This window comes from Salvelinus namaycush, chromosome 7, assembly GCF_016432855.1.
Source record: "Salvelinus namaycush isolate Seneca chromosome 7, SaNama_1.0, whole genome shotgun sequence".
NCBI classification, from domain to species: Eukaryota; Metazoa; Chordata; class Actinopteri; order Salmoniformes; family Salmonidae; genus Salvelinus; species Salvelinus namaycush.
In genome coordinates, this window is record NC_052313.1 from 28,616,799 (window position 1) to 28,631,466 (window position 14,668).

The 14,668-nt window shown below is 48.3% G+C and overlaps 1 protein-coding gene across 2 annotated transcripts in view; it reads right to left on the reverse strand.

The window, feature by feature from the left end:
• Positions 1–14,668, reverse strand: part of lmbr1 (limb development membrane protein 1) — a 63,785-nt gene that overhangs the window by 20,143 nt on the left and 28,974 nt on the right. For both annotated transcript variants that reach the window (XM_038997896.1, XM_038997897.1), the window contains one exon: positions 3,615–3,704. In XM_038997896.1, coding sequence (XP_038853824.1) covers positions 3,615–3,704 — 90 coding nt within the window. The remainder of the gene's footprint in view (positions 1–3,614; positions 3,705–14,668) is intronic.

A 14,668-nucleotide genomic window follows, 5' to 3' on the forward strand; every position in this document is an offset into this window, starting at 1 on the left:
TCCTCCCTCCCTCCACCACTCACTCTCCTCCCTCCACCACTCACTCTCCTCCCTCCACCACTCACTCTCCTCCCACCACTCACTCTCCTCCCTCCCTCCACCACTCACTCTCCTCCCTCCCTCCACCCCTCACTCTCCTCCCTCCCTCCACCACTCACTCTCCTCCCTCCCTCCACCACTCACTCTCCTCCCTCCCTGCCTCCCTCCCTCACTCTCCTCCCTCACTCTCCTCCACCACTCACTCTCCTCCCTCCCTCCCTCCACCACTCACTCTCCTCCCTCCCTCCCCCACTCACTCCCTCCCTCCACCACTCACTCTCCTCCCTCCCTCCCTCCCTCCCTCCACCACTCACTCTCCTCCCTCCCTCCACTCTCTCCTCCCTCCCTCCCTCCACCACTCACTCTCCTCCCTCCCTCCCTCCACCACTCACTCTCCTCCCTCCCTCCCTCCACTCACTCTCCTCCCTCCCTCCCTCACTCTCCTCCCTCCCTCCCTCACTCTCCTCCCTCCCTCCCTCCCTCCCTCTCTCCTCCCTCCCTCTCTCCTCCCTCCCTCCCTCACTCTCCTCCCTCCCTCCACCACTCACTCTCCTCCCTCCCTCCCTCCCTCCCTCCACCACTCACTCTCCCCCCTCCCTCCCTCCACCACTCACTCTCCTCCCTCCCTCCACCACTCACTCACTCTCCTCCCTCCACCACTCACTCACTCTCCTCCCTCCCTCCACCACTCACTCACTCACTCTCCTCCCTCCCTCCACCACTCACTCTCCTCCCTCCCTCCACCACTCACTCTCCTCCCTCCCTCCACCACTCACTCACTCACTCTCCTCCCTCCCTCCACCACTCACTCACTCCTCCCTCCCTCCACCACTCACTCACTCTCCCCTCCCTCCACCACTCACTCACTCTCCTCCCTCCCTCCACCACTCACTCTCCTCCCTCCCACCACCACTCACTCTCCTCCCTCCCACCACTCACTCTCCTCCCTCCCACCACTCACTCTCCTCCCTCCCACCACTCACTCTCCTCCCTCCCACCACTCACTCTCCTCCCTCCCACCACTCACTCTCCTCCCTCCCACCACTCACTCTCCTCCCTCCCTCCCTCCCTCCACTCACTCTCCTCCCTCCCTCCACCACTCACTCTCCTCCCTCCCTCCACCACTCACTCTCCTCCCTCCCTCCACCACTCACTCTCCTCCCTCCCTCCACCACTCACTCTCCTCCCTCCCTCCACCACTCACTCTCCTCCCTCCCTCCCCCACTCACTCTCCTCCCTCCCTCCACCACTCACTCTCCTCCCTCCCTCCACCACTCACTCTCCTCCCTCCCTCCACCACTCACTCTCCTCCCTCCCTCCACCACTCACTCTCCTCCCTCCCTCCACCACTCACTCTCCTCCCTCCCTCCACCACTCACTCTCCTCCCTCCCTCCACCACTCACTCACTCTCCTCCCTCCCTCCACCACTCACTCACTCTCCTCCCTCCCTCCACCACTCACTCTCCTCCCTCCCTCCACCACTCACTCACTCTCCTCCCTCCCTCCACCACTCACTCACTCTCCTCCCTCCCTCCACCACTCACTCACTCTCCTCCCTCCCTCCACCACTCACTCACTTTCCTCCCTCCACCACTCACTCACTCTCCTCCCTCCACCACTCACTCACTCTCCTCCCTCCCTCCACCACTCACTCACTCTCCTCCCTCCCTCCACCACTCACTCTCCTCCCTCCCTCCACCACTCACTCTCCTCCCTCCCTCCACCACTCACTCTCCTCCCTCCCTCCACCACTCACTCACTCTCCTCCCTCCCTCCACCACTCACTCACTCTCCTCCCTCCCTCCACCACTCACTCACTCTCCTCCCTCCCTCCACCACTCACTCACTCTCCTCCCTCCCTCCACCACTCACTCACTCTCCTCCCTCCCTCCACCACTCACTCACTCTCCTCCCTCCCTCCACCACTCACTCACTCTCCTCCCTCCCTCCACCACTCACTCACTCTCCTCCCTCCACCACTCACTCACTCTCCTCCCTCCACCACTCACTCACTCTCCTCCCTCCACATCTCCCCCCAGGTTTTCCTGTGTCTACCCTGCAAGGCTGTGCTCATTGAGCCTGTACCGTTTCAAGGGTTTTCTAAGGTTTTGATCAGTAAACATGGTCAAATAGTTAGCCACAGTGTACTGTCGATTTAGGGCCAGATAGCACTGCATTTTGCTTTGTGCCTGTTTCCCAATAAGCACTGTAGTTTTGTTTTGACTGTGATTGGATGTTCTGGACCTGAGGCTTCAGTGTGTTAGTAGAACAGGTTTGTGAACTAGTGTCTCCCGGGTGGCGCAGTGGTCTAGGGCACTGCAGTGCTAGCTGCGCCACCAGAGTCTCTGGGTTCGCGCCCAGGCTCTGTCGCAGCCGGCCGCGACCAGGAGGTCCGTGGGGCGACGCACAATTGGCATAGCGTCGTCCGGGTTAGGGAGGGTTTGGCCGGTAGGGATATCCTTGTCTCAGTATGTAAATGTAATAAAATGTATGCACTCTACTGTAAGTCGCTCTGGATAAGAGCGTCTGCTAAATGACTAAAATGTAAAATGTAAATGTAATGAACTCAGCCCCAGGACCAGCTGGATGAGGGGACTCTTTTCTTTGCTCAGCTGTTGGCATTGCAGGGCTTGGTAATGATATGAGAGGGGGGTCACTGTATTTTAGATGTTTCCAAAATAGAAACTCAAAGAGAAATTAAGTTATTAGTAGATATTGGCCTAATTCTGCACTGCATGCATTGTTTGTAGTTTTCCTCTGGACATGTAGGAGAATCTTAAGGAACGCTGCATGCAGGGTTTCAATGGGGTGTTTGTCCCATTTGGTGAAATTGTTTTGCAAGTGGACCTCGCTGCCATAAAGTGCAATTGGTTCAATGACACATTCAATTAGTTTTAGACACATTTTTATTTTAATGGCGTAAAATGTCCTGCGTGCTTTCTCTCTCAGTTCATTCACTGCATCATTAAGGTGTCCAGTTGAGCTTATTTTTTAAACCTAAGTAATTGTAGTGTGTGCAGTACTATATATTTTGTACCAATTGGGAACTTTGGTCTAATTCCCTGAGATCTGCATTTTCTCTGTAAAATTATATATATTTTTGTCTTTTTGGAGTTTATTTTCTCCCTCCCTCCCTCCGTGCCAGCCTGGGCGGGCTGTGAAGTTTGCCAAGGCGCACTCTATATGCACCATTCTGCTAAATTAATGACATCACTAAAAGGCTGGGCACAAGATAAAAGTTTGCATCTTGTCTAATATCGTAAGTGCCTTTGTGGCCTCCTCTCCCCCTCCTAACCCCCAAAAGCCTCGGCGTGCACCCACTGTACCTCATTTATAATATCCTAAAAAGCACAGGAAAGAATAATTATCAAGCAGAAATGCTTTGGGACTTGTCCAAATTAAGAAATAAAGACCGAGAGGGAAAAGAAAGGGTCGCCGGCTCTTAGCAATATCTGAAAAGCCTACTTCTTTGTGCGTGTTTCAATGGGGAATTGAACGGGAAGTCCCGAAAGACAGCATCTGTCCATACAAACTAGAATTCGAGTGAAGCATAAAACGCTGCGCCGGAACTCACCCAGTTTACTCCTCTGATCTCGGACGATGTCCAATTCTTTGTTGAGTCGGTGAGCGCTTCCTTGGGAATGAGAGTGAGATGATGTTGACCCTGCGGACATGGAAACAACCACGTCAAAAACGGCGTTTTATCAAGCTTCTGACTTGTAGTCCTCCCTCGTTAGAGGACTACACGCCACTCACCCAGGCACCACTTAGTCACTGTGATTAAACTGCCAAGTATCGGACAAAGTTTGTTCACTTGATAAAAATAGGGAGGTTAAATAGACTGCTCGACTAGCTACACGTGATCAATGTCAAAGAATTGCTCATCGTCGGAGAGCAAGTGGTGTCCCTTCAACAGTTAGATGAAGCATTTTGTCACTGTTCACGTAAGTACAGTTATTTCTCCAGAAAAGGTTGAAGTGGGTTTGCACTAAATGCTACAATTAAGAGCGTGTCAACTTGACATATGTATTTTCTTACCTCAACCCTTTATGGCATTTCACTTATTTTACCTGAATGGGTAATCCTGCTTAGTACATAACAACGTGATCTCTCAAACAAGTAAAAAAAAAAATATAATCTTGTGTGTCAGTGCTGTCTAGCGAGCGAACGGGTGCATGCTCCAACTGGTCCCGGGGCTCGGGAGAAGACAGCGAGGGATTCTCCATGAAAACCACAAGGGCAGCTCATTTAAGGCTAATTTATTTTGTTTTACTTCCAGCCATGACATACAGTTTGGAGGCCTCAAAGCCAAGTGGAAGAGTAACCATTTGCATCCCCTGGGGTGATTGGCAGATCAAGACCAATTAGTTCAGTGTTACACTGTTACTAGCGTGCAATAAAATATGATCCTTCATCTTTGTTACAGGGGTAAAGAACCAAATCACTTCTATCAAATCTTTTTTTCCAGCCCAACTATTATGACACACCCTGTCTGGATGGGCTTTGGGATCCAAAGAGAGAAAAAAAATAACAAAAAAACGACAGAGTAAATGGAGGGCAACAAAAAATAAATAGAGTGGATCCTGTCTGTGCCCTGCCTAATACCTGTCCCAGGAACGCAGATGGGGAAACTTTGAACCCTCAACCCAAATGCAGTCACGGTGCAACAGGAAATGACACTAGCAGTTCAACAGGACGTGATTTGAGTCGGACACAACATCAAGCCCTGAGGGGCGCCGTGGCTGTTCAGCCACAACATATTTCATCTAAAATTGCTCATCTATCTGGAGAACGGATCCAAACAAACTCTGCACCCTTACCTTACCACAGTAATCCTTTTATTACACTGACTCCAAACACATTTCAGGCTCCAACTAGATGTGACTATTATTAGGAACATCAACTCATCTGAACACCAACCAAGAACAACATCATTACATGATAAACTAACGCAGGAGATAAAATGCTATTATGCACTTTTCCTTTAAGAAGAGACATCGCTCAAGCAAAAGTAAGCAGAGTAGACAGCAACCCCCCCCCCCCCCCCCCCCCCCCCCCCAAAAAAGAAAAGAGTTCCAGAGATAGTGCACGTACAGACGCTGCTACATGTTTCGAAAAATTATTTCACTTTCCAACCTTCACCATAGCTCAGCGATTACGTCACCTAGCATTATGCTAAGCAGCATGCTGAGGTGACGGATGGCGGCGCCGGCAAGGTCATCGTGCCGCATAGCATCTGGACCAGAGTACGCGGCTGCTGCCTCGCAACACACCGCGCGAACCAGAGTGGCTAGCGAGCCTCAGACACATACTTCACATTTACATTGTAGTCATTTAGCAGACACTCTTTTCCAGAGCGACTTTAAAGAGCAATTAAGGGTTAAGTGCCTTGCTCAAGGGCACAGACAGATTTTCCCACCTAGTCGGCTCGGGGATTCGCACCAGCGACCTTTCAGTTAACCGCCGGCAACCTTCTTAACCACTAGGCTGCCTGTCTCCTATTGTTACGTCGCCCTCGCGCCTAATTAGGAACCGTCTCTGAAGATGTGGCATGAGGTACAAAATGAAACCCATCCTTGTTACTCTCATTGGAACGCCGTCAAACTACATAGACCTAAGCATTGACACCAAAGTACGGGAAGTAAAGCTTTGAAAAAGGGGAGAATTTGATATCTTAATCCATTGTCAAGACATTGTGCCATATCATTTGTAGTCTAACGTGCACAATCCATTTCCTCAAAATGGCCAAACACATTTCATTAATCCGAATGCCCCAAACTGCAATAACTTAACGAAAGATGGGTCCAAATATGATCTCCTTTCTCTTGAAGTGTACACTCGTTCACTACTTCCCACAAATCATTGCCTAGGAGGTGAGTTTCTGCCTTATTTCTTATACTGATTTCAAATCAGTAAAGGGAAGTGAACAAGTGCATACTTTGGGAGGAAGGAGAGATAATTGGGACGTAGGTAGCTAGACTCTCTCAATAAAATAGGCTATAGCATAGCAAACAGGGACACCTGGTGGAGGGGTTGTACCAAATCAGATTGCACCATTTTGTCAGGCCAGTGTAAACTACGCATACGTAAAATGATCCTGACATCAATGACAGGCAGTTCAACCTTGTACATACACAACACATTTTAAAAAGGACAAGCTTGCTTTCCCATAACTGGCCAGGTAGCCAGATCTGATATTTTAATGAGCGTGCCACTGCGTGTCTACCGGCGGTTCGTACGGTCCTATCAAACCTATCGCAGAGTAAACACACACACACACACACAGAGCCACTCAGCCGGAATAACCCACCGCTCATTCCCATCTAGAGCAAACAAACAAATCCTAAAATGTAATTTGGGATGTAATTGCACAAAGAAGAGACGCAAACTCAAAACCCCCCCGAAGAGTAAATCCACATCAACACAATCCATTGACTCCACTTAATAATCCCAAACAGCAAACAAACAAAAGTTTAACGAGAGAGGTCTAATCTACGGGATGTCGGGCGAGGGATGCAGAGGACACAGGCCAAGCGAGGAGAGGACATTGGGCGCTTGTGGAGTGTGTCCTGTGAACTATCCCTGAACCTCTTCCTTCTTCTCCCCTTCTCGGGAAAGATCAGAGGGAACCTTAGCCTCCACTCGTACCCTCAGAGTTTCACCCGAGTGTGTGTGTGTGTGTGGCGACCCCCCCCCCCCCCCCAAAGAAATTCTGGGATTCCCGATAAGGCGACACGGATCTCGCTACTCAACGCCTGAGCGAGAGCTCTTTTCCCATCCTGCTCAGCCCGATGATAAGGAACAGATTATACTTATTTTATCAGGTGTTCAAAGCACCAGCGTTTGGCGTAAGCCCTAGGACACCGAGCAGCTAAAGAGAAGGCCTATTGAGAGGAGGAGCGGCGTAGCGTTTGAAAACAGCGGTATCAGCCCAAGCCATCTCCCGTACCTCCCTGGTTTGTAAAGACACTCATCCTCTTCATTTACTTGCATCTGTACACTTGGTTGCGTGCTTGACTTGATATTAAAGTATGTTTGGCGGTACTCTCAAATACTTCCTGCTTTGAGGGATTCCTCAACACTAAAGGAAGGAATCTGGGAACAGTGGCGGTAGATAAAAAGGCAATGCAGGCAGGTTGACAAATTGTGTATTTTACTGAGCAACTTCCCTAAACCTGAGCCTTTCCAGGGGAATCAGAGTCCACCGTACTTAGACTACTACTAACTAGGCTATAGTTTATCAACATCTAATACACCACCATCAGAATCACAAATGCCACCCTATTCCCTACACAGCGCTGTTTTTGAACAGGGCCCATAGGGCACTAAAAAGGGCATAGTGTGCCATTTGAGACACAACCATTGTCCAGGATGATTTACATTCCCTCCTAATGAGGGGCCGGTAATTACCAGTCTGGGGCTTGAGATCAAATGAGGAAATCACCTGGCCAGTAGTGACAGTGTGGCGTGTGCTCAGACTTCTTAAATTGACTCTTAAACTCTCCACCAACGCAATTTATGGTCTCCGACCATGGCAGCTGCAGCATGTCCTTGAGAGAGAGACATGGAGCGCGAGAGACATGGAGCGTGAGAGAGTACGACAGAGAGAGAGAGAGCGAGAGGGCGAGAGAGAGCGAGAGGGCGAGAGAGAGCGAGAGGGCGAGAGAGAGCGAGAGGGCGAGAGAGAGCGAGAGGGCAAGAGAGAGCGAGAGGGCGAGAGAGAGCGAGAGGGCGAGAGAGAGCGAGAGGGCACGAGCGCGAGCGAGCGGGCACGAGCGGGCACGAGCTCAAGAGAGAGAACGAGCTCAAGAGAGAGAACGAGCTCAAGAGAGAGAACGAGCTCAAGAGAGAGAACGAGCGTGAGAACGAGCGTGAGAACGAGCGCGAGAACACGAGAACGAGCGCAAGAACGAGCGAGAGAGCGAGCGCGAGAAAGATGGAACGAGTGAGAGAGCGAGTGAAAGAGCGAGCGAGCGAGAACGAGCGAGAGAGAGCGAGTGAGAGCGAGCGAACGAGAGAGAGAGAGCGAGAACGAGCGAGAGAACGAGCGAGCGAGCAAGAACGAGCGAGCAAGAATGAGCGAGCGAGCAAGAACGAGCGAGCGCAAAAACGAGAGAGCGAGAACGAGAGAGTGAGAACGAGAGAGAGCGAGAACGAGAGAGAGTGAGAACGAGAGTGAGAACGAGAGAGAGAGCGAGAGAGAGAGCGAGAACGAGAGAGAGAGCGAGAACGAGAGAGAGAGAGAGAGCGAGAGAGAGAACGAGAGAGAGAGAGAGAACGAGAGAGAGAGAGAGAGAGAGCGAGAACGAGAGCAAGAACGAGAACGAGAGCAAGAACGAGAGCGAGAACGAGAGCGAGAGAGAGCGAGAACGAGAGCGAGAACGAGAGAGAGAGCGAGAACGAGAACGAGAGCGAGAGAGTGAGAGCGAGCGAACGAGAGAGAGAGAGCGAGAACGAGCGAGAGAACGAGCGAGCGAGCAAGAACGAGCGAGCAAGAATGAGCGAGCGAGCAAGAATGAGCGAGCGAGCAAGAACGAGCGAGCGCAAAAACGAGAGAGCGAGAACGAGAGAGCGAGAACGAGAGAGAGCGAGAACGAGAGAGTGAGAACGAGAGAGAGTGAGAACGAGAGAGAGAGCGAGAACGAGAGAGAGAGCGAGAACGAGAGAGAGAGCGAGAACGAGAGAGAGAACGAGAGAGAGAGAGAGAGAGAGAGAGAGAACGAGAGAGAGAGAGAGAGAGAGCGAGAACGAGAGCAAGAACGAGAACGAGAGCAAGAACGAGAGCGAGAACGAGAGCGAGAGAGAGCGAGAACGAGAGCGAGAACGAGAGAGAGCGAGAACGAGAACGAGAGCGAGAACGAGAGAGAGCGAGAACGAGAGAGAGCGAGAACGAGAACGAGAGCGAGAACGAGAGAGAGCGAGAACGAGAGAGAGCGAGAACGAGAGAGAGCGAGAACGAGAGAGAGCGAGAGACCGAGAGAGAGAGAGCGAGAGACCGAGAGAGAGACCGAGAGAGAGAACGAGAGAGAGAACGAGAGAGAGAACGAGAGAGAGAGAGAGAACGAGAGAGAGAGAGAGAGAGAACGAGAGAGAGAACGAGAGAGAGAACGAGAGAGAGAGAGAGAACGAGAGAGAGAACGAGAGAGAGAGAGAGAGAACGAGAGAGAGAACGAGAGAGAGAGAGAGAACGAGAGAGAGAGAGAGAGAACGAGAGAGAGAGAGAGAGAACGAGAGAGAGAACGAGAACGAGAGAGAGAACGAGAGAGAGAGAGAGAACGAGAGAGAGAGAGAGAACGAGAGAGAGAGAGAGAACGAGAGAGAGAACGAGAGAGAGAACGAGAGAGAGAACGAGAGAGAGAACGAGAGAGAGAACGAGAGAGAGAACGAGAGAGAGAACGAGAGAGAGAACGAGAGAGAGAACGAGAGAGAGAACGAGAGAGAGAGAGAGAGAACGAGAGAGAGAACGAGAGAGAGAGAGAACGAGAGAGAGAACGAGAGAGAGAACGAGAGAGAGAGAGAGAACGAGAGAGAGAGAGAGAACGAGAGAGAGAGAACGAGAGAGAGAGAGAGAGAGAACGAGAGAGAGAGAGAGAGAACGAGAGAGAGAACGAGAACGAGAGAGAGAACGAGAGAGAGAGAGAGAACGAGAGAGAGAGAGAGAACGAGAGAGAGAGAGAGAACGAGAGAGAGAGAGAGAACGAGAGAGAGAACGAGAGAGAGAACGAGAGAGAGAACGAGAGAGAGAACGAGAGAGAGAACGAGAGAGAGAACGAGAGAGAGAACGAGAGAGAACGAGAGAGAGAACGAGAGAGAGAACGAGAGAGAGAGAGAGAGAACGAGAGAGAGAGAGAGAGAGAGAGAGAGAGAACGAGAGAGAGAGAGAGAGAACGAGAGAGAGTGAGAACGAGAGAGAGAGCGAGAACGAGAGAGAGAGAGAACGAGAGAGAGGGAACGAGAGAGAGAACGAGAGAGAGAGAACGAGAGAGAGAGAGAGAACGAGAGAGAGAGAACGAGAGAGCGAGAACGAGAGCAAGAACGAGAGCGAGAGCAAGAACGAGAGCGAGAACGAGAGCGAGAGAGAGCGAGAACGAGAGCGAGAGAGAGCGAGAACGAGAGCGAGAACGAGAGAGAGCGAGAACGAGAACGAGAGCGAGAACGAGAGAGAGCGAGAACGAGAGAGAGCGAGAACGAGAACGAGAGCGAGAACGAGAGAGAGCGAGAACGAGAGAGAGCGAGAACGAGAGAGAGCGAGAACGAGAGAGAGCGAGAGACCGAGAGAGAGAGAGCGAGAGACCGAGAGAGAGACCGAGAGAGAGACCGAGAGAGAGAACGAGAGAGAGAACGAGAGAGAGAACGAGAGAGAGAACGAGAGAGAGAGAGAGAACGAGAGAGAGAACGAGAGAGAGAACGAGAGAGAGAGAGAGAACGAGAGAGAGAACGAGAGAGAGAGAGAGAACGAGAGAGAGAACGAGAGAGAGAGAGAGAACGAGAGAGAGAGAGAGAGAACGAGAGAGAGAACGAGAACGAGAGAGAGAACGAGAGAGAGAGAGAGAACGAGAGAGAGAGAACGAGAGAGAGAGAGAGAACGAGAGAGAGAACGAGAGAGAGAACGAGAGAGAGAACGAGAGAGAGAACGAGAGAGAGAACGAGAGAGAGAACGAGAGAGAGAACGAGAGAGAGAACGAGAGAGAGAACGAGAGAGAGAGAGAGAGAGAGAGAGAGAACGAGAGAGAGAACGAGAGAGAGAGAGAACGAGAGAGAGAGAGAGAGAGAGAGAGAGAGAACGAGAGAGAGAGAGAGAACGAGAGAGAGAGAACGAGAGAGAGAGAGAGAGAGAACGAGAGAGAGAGAGAGAGAACGAGAGAGAGAACGAGAACGAGAGAGAGAACGAGAGAGAGAGAGAGAACGAGAGAGAGAGAGAGAACGAGAGAGAGAGAGAGAACGAGAGAGAGAACGAGAGAGAGAACGAGAGAGAGAACGAGAGAGAGAACGAGAGAGAGAACGAGAGAGAGAACGAGAGAGAGAACGAGAGAGAGAACGAGAGAGAGAACGAGAGAGAGAGAGAGAGAACGAGAGAGAGAGAGAGAGAGAGAGAGAGAGAGAGAGAGAGAGAGAGAGAGAACGAGAGAGAGAGAGAGAGAGAGAGAGAGAACGAGAGAGAGAGAGAGAGAGAGAGAACGAGAGAGAGAGAGAGAGAGAGAACGAGAGAGAGAGAGAGAGAGAGAGAACGAACGAGAGAGAGAGAGAGAGAACGAGAGAGAGAGAGAGAGAACGAGAGAGAGAGAGAGAGAACGAGAGAGAGAGAGAGAACGAGAGAGAGAGAGAGAACGAGAGAGAGAGAGAGAACGAGAGAGAGAGAGAGAACGAGAGAGAGAGAGAGAGAGAGAGAGAGAGAGAGAGAGAGAGAGAGAGAGAGAACGCGAGAGAGAGAGAGAGAACGCGAGAGAGAGAGAGAACGAGAGAGAGAGAGAGATATCTGAGAAGAGCAGAACCCAACCATGAAGCATCACGGCCCAATAAATTACATGGTACTAAACAAGCCTATAGATGGAGTGCAAACAGTACAGACATCTACCAAAAAGCAATTAGTAGCCAAAAAATACAATCTCTCCTGGACAACTTTTTAGCCTTAACATTCTCCTTCAGCAATGAAGGTGTAAATTTGGCCGTTAGAAACATAAACTTTATATTTGACAAATTAGCCTCCTTGGCTAATCTAAATAAGCATAAGAGCAAACCAAAAATAACAGATAATGAAAAATGGTTTGATAATGATTGCAAAAATCTAAGAAAGTCATTGAGAAATATATCTAATCAAAAACACAGAGAACCAGACAACAAAAATATACGCCTTCAATATGGGGAAACACTGAAGCAATACAAACGCACCCTAAGAACAAAAAAGGAACAGCACATTAGAAATCAGCTGGTTGGAATTGAGGAATCCATAGAATCAAACCACTTCTGGGAGAATTGGAATAAATTAAACAAACCTCATCATGAGGAATTGGCTATCCAAAATGGGGATATGTGGAGAAATCACTTTGCAAACCTCTACAGCAATATAACAAAGAGCCCAGAACAAAAAGATATACAAGAAAAATTACAAATCCTTGAATTAGCAGTCAAAGACTATCAGAATCCTGTAGATACCCCAATTACAGAAGAAGAATTATTGGAAAAACTATGCAATCTCCAACCCAAAAAGGCCTGTGGTGCTGATGGTATTTTAAATGAAATGATCAAATATACAGACCACAAATTCAAATTGGCAATACTCAAACTCTTCAACATTATCCTCACTGCAGGTATTTTCCCCGATATTTGGAACCAGGGATTGATCACACCAATCTATAAAAATGGAGACAAATTTGACCCAAATAATTACAGAGGAATTTGCGTTAACAGCAACTTGGGGAAAATTCTCTGCAGTATTATAAATAGCAGACTACATCATTTCCTTGACGAACACAACGTCCTGAGCAGAAGCCAGATTGGATTTCTAAAAAATTATCGTACAACAGACCACATTTACACCCTCCACACTCTAATTGATAAACAAGTTAACCAAAACAAAGGCAAAATCTACTCGTGTTTTGTAGATTTCAAGAAAGCATTTGATTCAATTTGGCACGAAGGTCTTTTTTATAAACTAATAGAAAGTGGTATTGGAGGGAAAACATATGATTTTATTAAATCAATGTACACTAAAAACAAATGTGCGGTTAAAATTGGCAACAAGCAAACAGACTTCTTCTCTCAGGGGCGGGGAGTGAAACAGGGCTGCCCAATAAGTCCAACATTATTTAACATCTACATTAATGAATTGGCAAAAACATTAGAAGAATCGGCAGCACCTGGTATCACCCTACACAACACTGAAATCAAGTGTCTGCTGTACGCAGATGACCTGGTGCTGCTGTCTCCCACTAAAGAGGGGTTACAGCAGCACCTAGATCGTCTTCACAGGTTCTGTCAGACCTGGGCTCTGACCATTAACCTAAAAAAAACAAATATAATGATATTCCAAAAAAGGTCGGGAAATAAGGATGACAAATATAAATTCTATTTGGACACAGTTCTATTAGAACACACCAAAAACTACACATATCTAGGACTAAATATGAGCAACACAGGTAGCTTTCACATGGCTGTGAATGAGCTGAGAGACAAAGCAAGAAGAGCATTTTATGCCATTAAAAGGAACATCAAAATTGAAATTCCAATTAGAATCTGGCTCAAAATTTTTCAATCAGTTATAGAACCAATTGCTCTATATGGCAGTGAAGTATGGGGTCCACTCTCTAATAATGAATTTACTAAATGGGACAAACATCCAACTGAAATATTGCATGCAGAGTTTTGCAAGACTGTATTGCAAGTACAAAGAAAAACTCCAAATAACGCATGTAGGGCAGAATTGGGCCAATACCCCCTCCTCATTCGAATAGAAAAAAGAGCCATCAAATTTTACAACCATCTAAAAACAAGTGACCCTAAAACATTCCATCACACAGCTCTACAATGTCAAGAGATGAAACCAGAGAAGAGTCCCCTCAGCCAGCTGGTTCTGAGGCTCAGTTCACCAACCCAAACCAACCCCATAGAGCCTCGGGACAGCCCTCAGAAAATCTGGCCCAACCAAATCATCACAAAACAAAAAGAAAAATATATAACCTATTGGAAAGACACCACAAAAAATCAAAGTAAACTTCAATGCTATTTGGCTCTAAACAGACAGTACATGGTGGCAGACTATCTGACCACTGTGACTGATAGAAAACTGAGGAAAACATTGACTAGGTACAGACTCAGTGAGCACCGTCTGGCTATAGAGACCGGTCGTCACAGACAAACCTGGCTGCCCAGAGAGGACAGGCTGTGCTCACTCTGCTCCAGAGGAGAGGTAGAGACAGAGGTGCATTTCCTACTACACTGTGACAAATACTCAGACCTAAGAGCATATTTCTTTCCCAAAATTATAACTCAATACAAAGAATTTGAAACTATAAAAGATGAAGAAAAAATCAAATATTTATTGGGTGAAAAGCCAAAATGTGCAGTTTTGGCAGCCAAATATGTGTCCTCCTGCCACAACCTGAGGGACAGCCAGTGAAAAATGCAAAGTAATGTTGATAATATTTCCCATTTAGCTTAGTTTTGTTTTGTCTTTCATACCAGGTCATATGTCTTCTCAAGTCATATTGACACTGGTCTACTACTGTTGCTTTAATTTATTGTTGTTCTGATTAATATTGTTGTTGTAGTTGTTGTTAATGGTAATCCCATGTCCACTACTACTGTTATTATTGCTGTTGGTCCCACCATTTATTTATATATAAATATATATATATTTTGTATATATATACATATATATTTGATTTTGATTTTCGATATGTATACTTTGACAATGTAAGTAATAACGAACTTGCCATGTCAATAAAGTCAATTGAATTGAAAAAATTGAATAGAGAGAACGAGAGAGAGAGAGAACGAGAGAGAGAGAGAAACTCTGTCAGAGATACGAAGCAGAGACAGATCCTTACCAAGTACAGGCTGAGTGACCACCGATTGGCAATAGAAACCGGCAGACATAAAAAGACATGGCTACCCAAAGAGGAGCGTGTA